Consider the following 15,469-nt stretch of genomic DNA (forward strand, 5'->3'; position numbering starts at 1 on the left):
ATGACAAATAATTAAAAAAATAAAATAAACATAGCCTATAGTTGGTCCAATTCTTCACCTCCTTCAAGTTGTGGCTCTAAATAAAAGTGCGTACGTAACAGGGAAGCTTTGCCTCATGGAGGTACCGCTTTAAAATATAATGTCAATATCATAAATAGCCTAGAATTAAATAAATAAATTCAACATGTAAAATGGAACAAAACAAAAGTAGACACTGGTACATGAATGGAAATGTTGCTGCGGCAGATTTCAGACAGAATCATGACTGCTGTGACTTGAGGAGCCTCTCCAGAAGGTTCAGTGCGTGCTGGATCTCCTCCGATGTCAGGTCGCTGAGCTCGGGCAGCTCCTCGGGACGGAGCCTCCTCCTCCTGGGTGTCCCCGTCTCCCTGCTGCTGTCCCGGGCTGCCACGGTGTGGATGCCCCGGAGCCTCATCTGCAGCCACTCCCGGCGCTCCTGCACCTGCTTGTGCTCTCCGAGGTTGTGCATGAGCTGGACTTCACTCACGGTCCTTTTACTGTTAACACAGAACATATATTTGAGATTACATCACCAGTGGTGACAGGAGCCTATGAACATATAGACGGGGTGATAGTGTGGCGGAGGTGACTGAGGGGGGGGGGGGGGGGGGTTACCTCATGGGGCGCCCTTGACAGTGAATGGAGAGGTGCAAAACGCAGAGGGAAATGAAGAGGATTTTATAGTCCATGTGAGTCATGTTCACCTTGATGACCTGTTAAAATGACAATGAAACACTTAAAAATCATATTTATTTCAAATTATAGACTGTAAAACACTTTAAAATATGAAGTTTTTGTAGTTATGGGCCTTAAATCTGACATGAAACACTTAAAAATCGCATTTATTTCAGATTATAGGCCTTAAATCTGATATAAAACACTAAAAAACTAAAGTTTTTCTAATTATTGGCCAGAAATCTGACATGAAATACTTACAAATCACATATATTTTAAATTATAGGTCATAAATTTGAAATGAAACACTTAAGAATCCCATTTATTTCAAATTATAAGCCTTAAATCTGATATAAAACACTTTAAAATCCAATTTTCTTCAAATTGTCCACCATAAATTGGTAAAAATGTGAAAAGCAATATTTGAAAAACTGAAAAAAAAATGAATGTCTCAACTCCAGCCTTCAATGAAAAGTAATCAGTTCTTTTTGTATGTTTTAAAACACATTGCACATATTAAACCTTGTAATATAACGCAATATAAGCAGAAAACAATCAAAGACATAATCTCTGTTAGGTTAAGGCACATCTGAGGCCTCCACCTTCCGTCTGAAGGTGAACATACCTTGTGTTGTGGCTTCTCTTCGGTCTGATAGGAGCTGAAGTGGAGCAGTCTGGTTTGGTGCTTCCCTCCTATCAGTTGTGATAAGCACCGGTCTCCCCCAGGTTCCTTTTTATAGCCCGGGGGTCCGTGCCATTGATGAGCTGCCTTCATTATTGCTGTTGATGTCATACCTCGGGCTCCTGGAGGAGGAGGAGGAGGAGGAGGAGGAGGAGGAGGAGGAGGGGAGTCGGTGGCTGGATAGGAATGACAAAACCTCCCCTGAGCTCCAGGCGTTCATACCACACCAAATACCTTCAGACGGCCTTTGCATTTTATAGGAGCCTAAATTGTCCTGGCACAAATTACTCTTAAGTGCCTGCTGAGATTTTATTCATATCAATATAATGTTTTTTTTATGTATAATAAACACAGAAACACGTTTGGAAATATTCTCATTAAAGTGATGACAGGATGACCTCTACATGATAAACCTTGTCTTCTCCCATCCAAGACTACATGTTCCCAAGCATTGTTTTAGCCAAGAGCTTCTCGCCGCATTTTCAATTTTGCACGCCTGCCTTTAGTTTTTTATTTCTTTCTTTTTCTGCAAACTCCAACCAGATCTATCAGTCCACATCTGCTGTGACCTTTTTTGTCCGACTCGCAGCATGCCTCCCAACAATAGCACCGACGTTCGGATGGATTTATGGCCCTCCCTGACCATTAGGGGGTCTCCCTGGTTACATTGCCACTTTACTCAGGAATTAACATAGTTTTAATGAGTTCGACCCCTAAAAAAAAGGAGCTCTTACACCGACCTGACGTCAGAAGAAACACCCTGAATCAAAGAGTGAGTGGGAGTTGCGGGAGGTGTGACAGTGGGGGATGCCGCTGTCGTCACGGTCTTGGCCTTGACCGGCGGCTCGGTCATTGTCTCTTAATATCTGGAGAAAGATAGAGGTGTGCTTTCATGTTCATTTATAATTTGACAAAAAAAAAAAAAAACAATATCTGTGCAGAAGTTTTGGCACATTAGATCCAAAACTGCAGAAGGACAGCAACAGGAAGAACAAGGAGCCCTGCAACAGATGGTCTGAACCCCACAGAGCTCTGATCTCAGCATCGTGGAGTCAGTGTGGGATCACATAAAGAGAAAAAAGACGCTGAGAGAGACTGAATGCTGGTAAATGCTCCAAGATGCTGGAGCAATATCTAAGTTCCCAGTAGCCTGACAACCTGCAAACGAGTGTAAAGACAAAAACTGATTAAATGAAAGTAATGCATCATGTTCTGTACGTTTTCAGGCTTCTACCCGGCTGCGATGTGTCCAAAGGGCAGTGATATCAAGTCTTGATGGGTCCTCAACATGTCAACATCTCACAGCTTTGCATTAAATCATCAAATCAACTCTTCTACCTGTAGCAACAATAATGCCCAGTCTGTAAATCTGCAGTAATGAGTAGTAGTTGTAGCCTGAACAGTTGCAAACATCAACAACAGCACTCATTCATTGTACAGGCAGCTCTTGTACGGTTATAAATTAAAAGTCCCTCTTGTAGATTTCAGCTGAATATCTGTGGTGAAGGTCCTCTTCATCACGTGGACTGATTACCAAACATCACACTGATAACGGGTTTTAGGAATTCTACGATATAAGACGAAATATATAACTCACAGACGCTGAAAGCAGAATGTATTTTATTGTGAGTTTTGGGTGGGTTTCTCTTGGTGGGGCTTCTCAGCTGCTACTGATGAGGGGGCCTGTCTTGTGAAGAGATGATTAGAGAGATTTAATGTAAAGAGATTTTACATTAGAGCTTTTATCCAATCATATTTCAGCCGTCACGTGTTGCCGGAGTCAAAGAAATCTGCCTGGGCCGTCACAATTAAAACTTGAAACACATTGTAATGACGCTGTTCCTTTAACCAATCACATTTCTAGCTAGTATTCTTAGGTTCTTCTCTGTGGCCTACGGTAGCGTCAGCGTTTTCGTGTCCTCTGATTGGACGGTCAGAGAGCCGCTCTGTTTAAGCTAAGCTAGCAGTTCATGTTCATCTCTTGCTAGCTGCACAACGTTAATGTTTTGAACTCATGATGACGGAAGGAGGAGGAGAGGCTATCGATTTGGTTGCAGGTCTTCTTAGAAAGACATTTTCACGGCGGACTTTGAAGGAAAAGCTGGATATTGTGAGGAAAGGCCGCCCAACCCTGGAGGTAGCTAGCCTGAACCAGCCGGGGAAACTTTCAGGTCAGCAACTATGAGCGCTACCCTTGGTTGACAGGCTCTGAGGAGAACTCTAAATTGTTTCTTAGGTTATGAGTGAGTGAGAGGAGACTTTTTGAATTGCTTTAGCAATGGCATCCATCTAGCTACATGAGAGAAAACATCCTGTTTTACTGCGTATCCGTATGATGTTGATAGTTTCTAAAGCAGTGGCGTCATAGCGATCGTATTAAGACGTGTTTTGAATGAGGCTGGAGGTCATTGAAAGCCCAGGTGGAAAACACACGGCCCGCCACTGGTCCAGGGTGTACCCCACCTCTCGCCCAATGACAGCTGGGATAGGCTCCAGCCCCCCCTTGGAGACCCACCAGATGAATGAATGTTCTGGAAGCGGCAATAAACACGACTTGGATTTTCGTCATCTTCTTCATCTTCTTCATCTTCTTCAGTTTCAGGTGTCCCATGAACGATCTGGGTTAGGTTTTCTAAATGCAGAAACTCATTAAAACGTGTTAAAAAAAAAAAAAAAACATAATCAGACTTTTTAATGTTCCTCGCAGAGAGACGATCAAGAACAAAAAGTGATGTTTTGTGAGGAGAATCTTGCGTGAACCATGACGCTGTGATCATCCTGACAGGTACATTGATCATCTTCCTTCCGTGGGGCTGCTTAGACCTCCTCCTCCTCCTTCTCCTCCTCCTCCTCCTTCTGTTCCCACGAGGAAAAATAAGGTCATGACAGCATCCACAGAGAAGGCAGAGCATGACGTTATGTGAAGCAGCTCAAGCATTCACGCTCAAGAAGACATAAACATGTAGAAGCGGATCGCACATTCAAGATATTTTCATGCCCTTCACTTGCAAAATCTTAAACATCAGTATTGATCTGAAGTTAGCTGCTGCACCTGTTGATCTGTGAACGAGTGTCTCTAGAGGATTAAAGCTGTTTACATACCAGCTCTGGGAGATTTATGGAGATCGGCGTGGAGGCGCTGACCTCCTCTTGGTTTCCCCCGTGATACTATTACGGCCGGCAGCGGACACACGCTGGACGCTTTGACCTCTGACCTCAGCTCAGCGCCCTGCACCTTGTCGTCCTCATTACCTCATGCTCCCTCAATGTGCGGGCGAAGGCGGCAAGGTGCACCTACTCAAAGTCAGCGGTCCCACAATAACGCCAAAATGAGAAATAAGAAAAAAGGAAAACACGTCACCAGAAAGGTAAAAAAAAATTAAAATATCCGAAAAGATTAAATGATCTGAGATGGATTTTATACACAATAGCAAAATGGAGAAGAATCGGCTGTTAACTTGACATTGACAGCTGTTAAATCAGGTGCATCAGTAAGACAAGCTGGTCCCCGGGACCCAAGAATAGCCGGAGAGGGTGAATGCAAAGGAGGCTAACCGCTATTTCAGGTTCGACTCGGGCTTTTAAAGAGGGTGACGACATTTTCCTGACAGAGAAGACGAGTAACATCACAGCACAGATGCGTCTCGAGTCGCTCCGGAGAGAGTTTAAATAAAAAGAATTATAAAAAAGGATTCTTCTGATGCTTTTGTGGGAAACTGATGAATAAAGAGACTACCTCCATCCACAAAATAAGAGATTTTAGTTGATTTAGAGATAATTTGATGGAACATTTTAGTTATTTGGGTTAATTTTAGCCTCTTAGGGAGGCAGGACAATCTAACAACACAACATACTATATATTATTATACAGTATGACATATTTAATAACTTAGGTATCTTGTTGAAACTGTGGAAACTTTTAAATACCTTGGCACAGTTCTGGACTGCCAGATAACCTTCTCAGAAAACACAGACTTTGTTTTTAAGAAATGTTCACAGCGGCTTCACCTTCTTAGAAAACTGAGCTGTCTTGGGGTCAGTCCAGTGATTCTGGAACTTGTATATACTGCACACATAGAGAGTGTCCTAACATTTCATCTCTCTGCTTGGTTGGGACACTTAAGCAGTAAGTGCAAGAATAAACTAAACAGGATTGTGGCAATGGCAAGCAAAATTGTGGGAAAACCCCAAAAGTCTTTGACCCACATCTATACTGAGAGGACGGGGAGGAAAGCTGAGCGAATCCTCTCAGATAGCTCCCACCCTCTTTTTAATCAGTTCGAACTTTTGAAATCCGGGAGGCGCTATAGAGCCCCTCTGGCCAAGGGGGTTTTTAAAAAGTCTTTTATCCCTAATGCCATCGGCATTCTTAACACAACCAAGTGACCAATCCACATGTAGTGACTTGAACTGCCATCCACTGTCTTATTGTATTTATTATTATGTCAATGTAATGTTGTTTGTCTGTATTTGTCAACTTTGGTATTTTAGTACTGTTCTTTGTGTTTCTGTGTAATGACATCTATCTATCTATCTATCTATCTATCTATCTAACTATCTATCCATCCATCCAAATATACCAAGATGCTCTGCAAAGCTGAGCTGGTTTAGAAGCTGATCTCTGGGTCTAGGCTGACCCAGACACTGCCTGTCAGTAAATCCTGTCATAGAATCTCATCTTTATATTAAATCCAGTACGAAAGCTGCTGTTTTAGGGTTTTACTGCACATTTTAAAGTTGTTTCTTCTTTATCTTTAGGTTTACTTTGTGGGTTTTATGTCAGGTTTTGTTTTTGTTTTGTTTTTTTCTAGAAAGCTGAGGCAAACATTATATGAGCTGCATATCTCTCATATCTCTTTTGCAAATGCGCTTTCAATTTGCAGTTGCACTGATGATGTCAATTCATACATCACACTCTTTATTATTGCTGATATTGTGATTTATATCTATTTTACAGTATCCATTTAATTATGTATGAATGGATATTTATTGCACTGCCATGGAGCTGGTCAAGAACATATTTCATTTCTTATTTATGTAAATACTAGGAGAAATGACAATAAATAATACATCTTGAATCTTGAATTACCGAGATTTAAATACAGTAAGAACAATATATATATATCTATGGGTCCTGATGAGAAGAGATCAGAATCAAACCAATCGATCAGTCCAGTTTCTTATTTCAGTAAAGCTGAGAGAAGTGTAAAGCACTGTCCTGGATCTAATATGAGCAGTTTTGCCTCGTAGCCGTCTGCGATTGTCAGGACTTACGACGCAGGTCGAGGGGTCGGCCGACACTGTGAGTCACCTCTTGTGCATTGCAGACAGTTCATCACTTGGCTGCTTGACCCTCTTTTCCCGTAACTGCAGCCTGCCTCCCTAAGGCCATGCGCCGGGGTTTTACTGCCGACAGAGCTTTACAACCGTCAGAACTCCTTTCACAGCTCATGCTACCTCTCTAACGGATGAAATGTGGTTTATAACAAAACTGTATAAAGTTTCCTTTTAAACATTACACTCATTCAGGTTAATTTTGAGGATGATCAAATGAACAAACTGACTGAGCTGTTTCTCACTGAGGGAAATAGATCTTATGCATACAAAACACTGAGTTAATGTTGTTCCCTTGTAATGCAGAGACACAGGTTTTAAACGGACCCTGGATCAGTGACGTTGGCCATGAAACGTCTGCAGATGTTTTATGGACCCCAGAAGATGACTCATAAAGACTTTACCAATCCAAAGATGTGTCCTTTAATGTCGTCAGCAGGTGTACATTTTTGGTTTTGGTTTGAAATATGCCCACAATTACTGTATCAGACCACATGACCTTCTTCCATTGCTCCAGAGTCCAATCTTTATGCTCCCTAGCAAACTGAAGCCTTTTTTTTCCAGTTAGCCTCACTGATTAGTGGTTTTCTTAAGGCTACACAGCTGTTCAGTCCCAATCCATTGAGTTCCCTTCACATTGTGTGGAAATGCTCTCACTTTCGCTATTATCTATCTATTCTTCCAGTTTTTAATAATGCGTTGGACAGTTCTTAACCCAGTTTTAGTAGTTTCTACAATCTCCTTAGATGTTTTCTCTGCTTGATGCACGTCAATGATTTGACCCTTCTCAAACAGACTAACATCTTTTCCACAACCACAGGATGTGTCTTTAGACATGGTTGTTGAAGAAATGAGAAGCTACTCATTGCATCAGTTGGGGTTAAATAACTTGTTGTCAGCTGAAAGATAATCACCCATGCAGTAATTATCCAATAGGAGGCTCCTACCTATTTGATTAGTTAAATCCAGGTGGAGACTTTTATTTTTTTGGCCAGGCAGTGTACGAACGGTTCAAGGTGTTGACTTGGCCTCCAAATTCTGCAGATCTGCAGGACTTAAAAACGAAATCATCTGCTGCTAACGTCTTGGTCTAGGGGGAACCTAGACGCGATGAAGCATGTGGTCATAATGTTATGGCTGTAACTAACGTGCCTCTCAGAGCGTGTAGCGTGGCTTTAGGCTGCTACTCGATCACTGAAAGTTTTATTTTGGTTCCTGAAATGTTGTCTGGACTGTTCGTACTGTCTGCACTGTCTTGCATCGTCTTCATAAGCTCACACTTGTATTATACTTAGTCCTATGTCTTCATGTAGCTCCAAGGTCCTGGAGGAACGTCCTCTTATCTGACTATGTGCTGCACCTGATATATATATGGTTGAAATGACAATTTAAAAAAAATCCTTTGACCTTTGACCTGAAATTATTAATTTAAAGCAAGAACCTTCCTTCATAGCAGCCAGTAAAACATCATAACTAGTTCTTCAAATGTTCTGCTTTGTTAAGCACATATAATTAAGATGCAACAAAACAAGTGTTTCGACGACAGATTCTTTGAAAGAGCCGTTTGGAAACAGAAACCTGAGTGTGTTGGTGGATCTTAAGTTAAAGCTTCTTTCGAGAAACACCCTCCGCAGAGCGACGACAGCGCCGGCGTGTACTTCCAGCGTGAGTTGGAAAAAAAATAAGTGTGGAAAGTGTGCAGGGGAAGCAATTTAACACCAAAAACACCTGAGGGGAAATACCACACACCTTCCCCCCCTCTGAGCTCTGCAGCCTGGCTCCATGCGGTTGGCATGGCAACGGAAAAACTCCCCACAGATGAAACTGAAATGTCCCCGGCGTGAGTAATCTGGAGGCGCGACGCGGCCACTAGAATGAGGGATTATGGGATCTTATTACTCCTCCGACATGCTAATGGCTTTATAGGAGATTCAGTATCATTATGAGAGATGCACTGCACCCCCCCACCCCCCACCCCCCAAAAAACTAACCGGTAATAATAGATAATAATCATTGCAGTTGTTTTCTCTGTCCGTTAGATTTTGCGTGCAGGCTTGTTGAAGGGCTTCTGAGTCATGTGTGCTAATCACTCCATCCATCAACCCCCACACATGTATTATGGTCAGTTAATGCTGCAGGCCGCAGAGAGTCTTACTCATAACCTCTTTAAACTCCCAGGCAGAACGAAAATAACTCGCACGGTTTGGAGCCACATACTTTCTTTTACACAAAACATCATGGTGCTATATTTGCAGTGTAGTCACGAACGTTTTTAATGCGTTGCAGATTCAGATAAAACGATCTTAGACGATAAAGTCTGTTTATTGGAGATGTCTCAACCTTTCGTCCCATTGAAGTCACTCAGGTTCACACTGGTCTCACTGGGAGACCTCAGTATGTCAGGTCGGGGGGGTCTGCACGTCTGGAACTATGGTCAGCAGCACTGGGGACTGTCCTGTTCACCCTGTACAGCTCGGACTTCAAGTACAACACAGAGTCATGACATATGCAGAAGTTCTTAGACGACACTGCAATTGTAGGGTGTAACAGGGATGGACAGGAGCAGGAGGACAAGAATCTGGTGAACAACTTGGTCTCATGGTGCCAAGGAAATAGTAGTGGATTTGCATCATCAGTAGTCATAGACTCAGTATTCAAAAAAGGTCAGAGCCGTCTCTATTTCCTCAGGAGGCTAAGATGGTTTAACATCTGCAGGAAGCTGCTGGACATGTTCTACCAGACTATCGTTGTCAGTGTCCTCTTCTACGGTGTGGTGTCCTGGGGAGGCAGCACTAAGAAGAAGGACACCTCACGGCTGGACAAGCTGATACAGAAGGAGGACTCTGTGGACTCTACTGTGGTAGTGACAGAGCTGGAGTACCTGACATCAGAGGTAGATGCAAGGACCCAGAACAAACTCTGGTCCGTCATGAACAATGTCCACCACCCTCTACAGGACACCATAGTCAGACAGAGAAGCTGGTTCAGTGACAGGCTGCTGTCTCTGTCCTGCTCCACGGACAGGTTGATGAGGTCGTTTTTCCCTCAGGACACAAGACTCTACAACGCCTCCCTTTGAGGAACCAACTGGACTGTAGTCGTTGATGATACTACTGTATATTTTTTACACCGTATTATATATATTCGGTATATATAGGGAGAGGGACACATTACATCCTAAATTGCCATATTACATCCATTGTTAATGGATGTAGCCTTGACCTGGAAGAAAGTTCATCAGGTGGTACCCCGCCATCATTGAGTGTTTTGACCCTTAACCACAACACTCTCCAGCTGGTGGGTCAACAGTGGTGGCCAAGTCCCTGTCCCTCTCCTCCAGGCTTCCAGCTAACAGGAGGCTCTTACTGCTGCCTCCCCCAACCTTTCAGCTGCTGTCTTTCTCGTCCGACCACTAACCCCCAACTTGGTCAGCAGCTTCCAAACTGTCTTGGGTCCGCAGGGAATAAAGCAAGTCGTCCACCCTTTATTCTGAGAATCCTAGACATTTCCTTTCTTCTGCTTCTTCACAGTTCTCCTCCCACGGGACGGTTAGTTCACTTACTTCACTTCACTTCACCTAAGTATCGCTGTCTTACCCTCGCTGGACCACATAACAAAGTCTGGTTTTAGCGCTGTGGACAGGATCACCTCTGGGAACTGGAGCTATGTTTCTAGGGCTACTGTCAAGGTTTGTTATCTATCTATCTATCTATCTATCTATCTATCTATCTGCATATTTTAAGTGGTGTCTAATGTGCTTAAATGCCCTTTATAAGTAAAATTGATTGGTTGGTGATAGATCCGATCAAGGTGGTTTGATTTGTGCAGAAATTAAGAATTCTAAAATTTTCTGATTGCATGCAAACGAAGAGGGAAAGTCAATAAACCTGACACTAACAGGATTTTGACATGATTTCAGGGAAAAACAGATATAAGAGCAATGCAAAAAGGAGATTCTTTTACAGTAATTCAAACTTAATCCATGTTTTAAATAGAAAGCCATTTTCAAAAGCAATAAAACCATTTAAAGAAGTGACTCGAGATCATGTCACAAGTGAACAAGCGTCTGTCATCTTCCAGGAAGTCTTTTCCATAGCTGCAGACTCTGAACGCAAGTATCACCAACAAATGTTCCTTAATGGGTAACTCATACCTCCCAGTGCGAACCATTTGTCTCCTGGACCGTCAGCGGTTCAATATTAGAGGAGGGGTGGGAGTGATGTAACATCCTGCCCTGGATGAGGAGAAAGACGCGTGAGGACGGAGGACCAATGTGCAAGTCACACAGTGTAATCCCACACCGAGAGTCCGTGGGCCATAAACTGTATATGAAGACAGACTGACTTAATGTGCCCCATCGATCCGGTCCTCCACAACAATCAGCCTCAGAGTCAGAGTGAGTGCTGACGAAGATGTGCAAAATAAGAAAAATGTCCCGGAGCAAATGTAAGAGCAGCGTCAGGAACAAAAGGCCTGAATAATGCATTTATACGATCAAAATCTGTTTAACATCTACAGCACTATAACAAAAACATCATGTGAGGGAGTTTTCAAACCAGATTTTTTATTACAGCTAAAATAAAGTGTAAACAATTTAATTCACCATGTGAATGCCATAAACTACAACCACTTTGGGATGATGTACGTGCTATAACTCAGGATAGTTTGGGCTATGCAATACCTTCTTCTTCTTCATCTTCTGTAACCGCTTGTTCCTGTGAAGGGTCGCGGGGTCTGCTGGAGCCTATCCCAGCTGTCATTGAGGCGAGAGGCGGGGTCTACTCTGGACAGGTCTCCAGTCTATCACAGGGCTAACACAGAGAGACACTCACACCTACGACCAATTTAGAATCACCAATGAACCTAACCAGCATGTCTTTGGACGGTGGGAGGAAGCTGGAGAACCCACGCAGACACAGGGAGAACATGCACACTACACACAGAAAGGAACCAGTCGGCCATGATGGATTAGAACCCAGAACCTTCTTGCTGTTGTTTAATTTTATTAATATAATTATTAATAACCATAAGACTCTACAATGGAAACACTGTAATCTTTGTGGTCTGTGATGGGAGATGCATTTGATAAGAAGAAACCTACCAGTATCAACATCGCTGTTATTCAGTTCTGCAAAAATCTACGGTGAATGTTAGGAAATCTGCAGAACAGAGTTCGAAGGCTCATTCTTCACCGTGGAAATCAAGAAAAAGTGTGTTTACAAAACCTTTTGAAAGCATGTAACGGCCTTCTTTGGTTGTCGCGGCGCTTTTATCATGTCTTCATACAATGCAGACTTCAGTAAAAGGATTTGTTAGAGTTTATAAATTAAAACTTTCTCACAGACCCAGAAAACATTTGGTTAAGATAAATCCAGACTCATTTTTTTCCCTCATTTAATGTATCAAATTAAGCATTAAATGTGTTTTTTTATTTTTAGAAAACACTGGGGAGAAAAGGATATGTCCTACCTAAACTTAACTAGTCTGCTGCACATCAGGGTTTCAAACTAAGAGTATGAAGTATAAGATATGTAAACGGATTCAGACGTAGAAGAAGATACTGTAGATTAGTTTATGGACACATTTTTAAACTGAGGTATGGAATGACAGAAATAATGTTGGCAAATATTTTATTTCCCTATTTTTTATTTTGAAGGATTTCATCCCACTTCACGCGGCTGTATCGTTCCTGTATTTGTGGTACGTTCAGGTGCATGTGGATCAATTTGATTCCGTATCACATCAACGTTTTAAGCAAAGCAGCAATTCCGACATCTAGTGGAAAAAGGCAGTTTTTGCAACAAAAATAATTCATTCAAAAATACATTTCCAAAAGCATTTTATGACAGAAAGGTGTGATATATTTATAATGTTCAAGTGGCGTGTGATTTCATATTTGTTTTGGCAGTAAGTTGCATTTCTTCCCTTTAAGAAAAAAATAAAAAATAAATTAAAAATGTGTCGTTTGCTTAGAAGTCAGGCTTTTCCCATGCGCACTTGAATGCAGCACGAACTCTAGGCGGCAGATGCGGTGCCTTTGAAGTTGAATTTGCCGGATGAAGTTGAATTTGACCTCTGAGGTAATTATTAATTTATAACTTAATTTTTTAATTTTTATTGTATTGTGAAGGTGTAGTCGCTACACGGGTCATAAAACGTCCTAAAGTTGTTTTTAAAATGCCGAAATATGCGGTGAAAACATCAAAAATGCGAATTAAACCTGTTTCCAGTCAGCGGTTTTGCTAAAAGTTATATCATACATTTCTCCTTAATGCACCAGTTTCCAGCTAAAATTTAGAAAGTAGAAAGTTTAGAAGAATTCATCACAACTTTATGTAACTAATTTTAAATCCAATTTAAATTTCAGCGAGCAGAGTTTCAGCTCCTAGATACAATGTTGTAGACGCCATTTTTTAATTAACTACAAACAAATGTGAAAAGACATCAGCGTCTTCTTGTATCAAAGATACAAAGAAACAGTTTAATGTTGCGGAATACGTTAAAGAAATCACATCAGACGTATTTAAGACTTACTTAGACCAGTTAAACTACAGCAAATCTAACAAGAAGACGAGTATGTATTAAAATATAGATCATTATGGACGCTACATTGACTATAAGCGTGAATAATCTTGGGCTGATTTAATATGCCATAATGTGCCATGGAGTCTAAGTCTAAGTCTTCAATTCAAATTTCTTGTGTGGAATATACATTTCATGTCCTCCGGTTGGTTTAAACAGTACCTGGACATGGAAAACTAGGACTTTTAATACTTATTTTTTCTTATCTATTAATCTAGATAAGATAATATAGGTTTTATTTGTCACATGCACAGTTATACATAGCACAATGCACAGTGAAATATATTTTTGTACCTGCAGCCAAAATATAGACTGTAAACGTGAAATGTAAACTTAAAGGGGGCAGCTCGAATAAACATTTACAATATTTTAAAGCAGCTGTATGATTAAAGTGCAGCGACGCAGTGGTACTGAGGTCCAGTTAAGGCTCAGAGTTGCCATGGGGATAGAAACACTTCTTCAGCAACTAGTTTTATCATTGGATCCAGAGATTTGTGGTGTTACCGCAGCATTCTACCTCTAGTTTCACATCTTTAATGTGCCTTTGCTTTTGTCCAGCTCTTCTCTGTCGTCATTATTTTTTAAATCCAAACAGCTTTCAGGTCTGACGGGGATCTGAGAGTTGTAGCTTCTGTCGCCTTCACGCATGGATTGCATCTACCAGAGGATTGTATGAATCTATGTCTGATCCTTTAAATGATTTAAATGAAAACGCATTTGCATTGGAAAATCCATCTTTTCTTTAAACCCAGGTCCAAGTTGCAGCCCTACACATGGAGCCCTAGGCTGATTCATGCTGGAAAATGACAAAATAAACAGCAGCTACAGGGTTTATTCGTACCAGTATTGTACCACAACAAAGGCAACGCTTGTAAGTTTAGTGCAAAGGTGCAAGAATCAGCATACTGTATGTTAGTGGGTCAGAGTAAATGAAGGAACATACATTTAAGGTTTAGCCTGGCGTAGTCATTTAAATCCATACAGAGAAAAAATGGTGGACACTCCTCCAACCAATCAGAGCAAAGATAAATGCCTTAATCACTGTTAACTGTCCTGTCGTGAGTAAAGAATGCAGTTAAATTTACAGTTAATCTCAAATAAAAATTCCATGACTGATTAGAAACTGCATGTTTTAAAAATGTAATGTCCTCTTTCCTTTAAACAGACAGACGATGGACTTTGAGGACGCAGACTTCTTCTTGGACTCTTGGACTCCGCGTGAGAAAAGAAAAAGAAAGAAGGACTCCAAGAAAGCCAAAAAGGGACAAAAACCCAAAACCAGCACGGCCGTGAAAACTCCCGAGAGCATCCCGAAGAAAAAGAAAAGCTCCAAATTCAAGGAAGCAATGGAGGCAAGGAAAGAAAAGAAGAAAGAAAAGAAGAAAAAGAAGAAGAGGTCAGCTTCTGAGATAGATGACAGTCTCATATATACGCATGGAAAACCTTTAAAAATGTCTGAAGCATCAGATCTGCCCCGAAATGAGAAACCAAAGCCAGAGCACGTGACTCGAGACACCTTGAAGAAAACCAAAAGAAAGAATAAGGTGACGTTTGATTTACCACCCGGCCACATCCCCGCCAAACGTCCTAAATTTGAGAAGGAAGAGAAGGAAGCCGTGGGGGACGGCGAGAGCTGTCCACAGGTCCCCGCAACAGAGGACGAGTCTCAGTGCAGCTGCGACGATTACAACAGCCAGGACCTGTTTATCACCCAGAAGACGTTCAGAGCATCGCCCTCCCAGCCTTCCAGTGGTGAGGTAGCAGATGAAGCTTTCATGGCGTCTCCACAAGGGTTCTCACAGCGAGGCAGGCGTTGGTGCACGTCACAGCTTCACGAAGATCTCCATCAGCATGTCAGAAAGTCAAATGAGCACGAGCCGGAAGATAAAACAATACTTAAAAAGGAGGCACGGATGGAGTTAAAAGAGGACAAAGTTTCATCTTACCTGGATGAGCCAGTTGTTGTAAACTCCTCTCCAGACGTTGCACAGATAAATACCTCTTACCCTGCACACATTCACGAGTCGCCATCGCTTCCACCGTCTGCAGTGAGCACTTCCACGCAGACGGAAAACTTCTTCACCGCCGAGCTCTCCTCCTACCTCAGCTTCCGCCTGAAATATGTGGAGAGCGTACGCATCGAGGACTTGAAACCTTTAGACCTCAGCCTGCCGC

At 41.9% G+C, this 15,469-nt stretch overlaps 1 protein-coding gene across 1 annotated transcript; it reads right to left on the reverse strand.

Moving 5' to 3' along the window:
- Positions 1-39: 39 nt before the first annotated feature.
- On the reverse strand, positions 40-839 carry pth1a (parathyroid hormone 1a). The gene is made up of 2 exons (XM_084554686.1): positions 637-839; positions 40-518 (listed from the first exon to the last, which is right to left on the reverse strand). The coding sequence occupies exons 1-2, from the start codon at positions 717-719 to the stop codon at positions 260-262; spliced, it is 342 nt and encodes a 113-aa protein (XP_084410812.1). The 5' UTR covers positions 720-839; the 3' UTR covers positions 40-259.
- Positions 840-15,469: the final 14,630 nt, after the last annotated feature.

This window comes from Chelon labrosus (assembly GCF_963514085.1).
Source record: "Chelon labrosus genome assembly, chromosome: 11".
NCBI classification, from domain to species: Eukaryota; Metazoa; Chordata; class Actinopteri; order Mugiliformes; family Mugilidae; genus Chelon; species Chelon labrosus.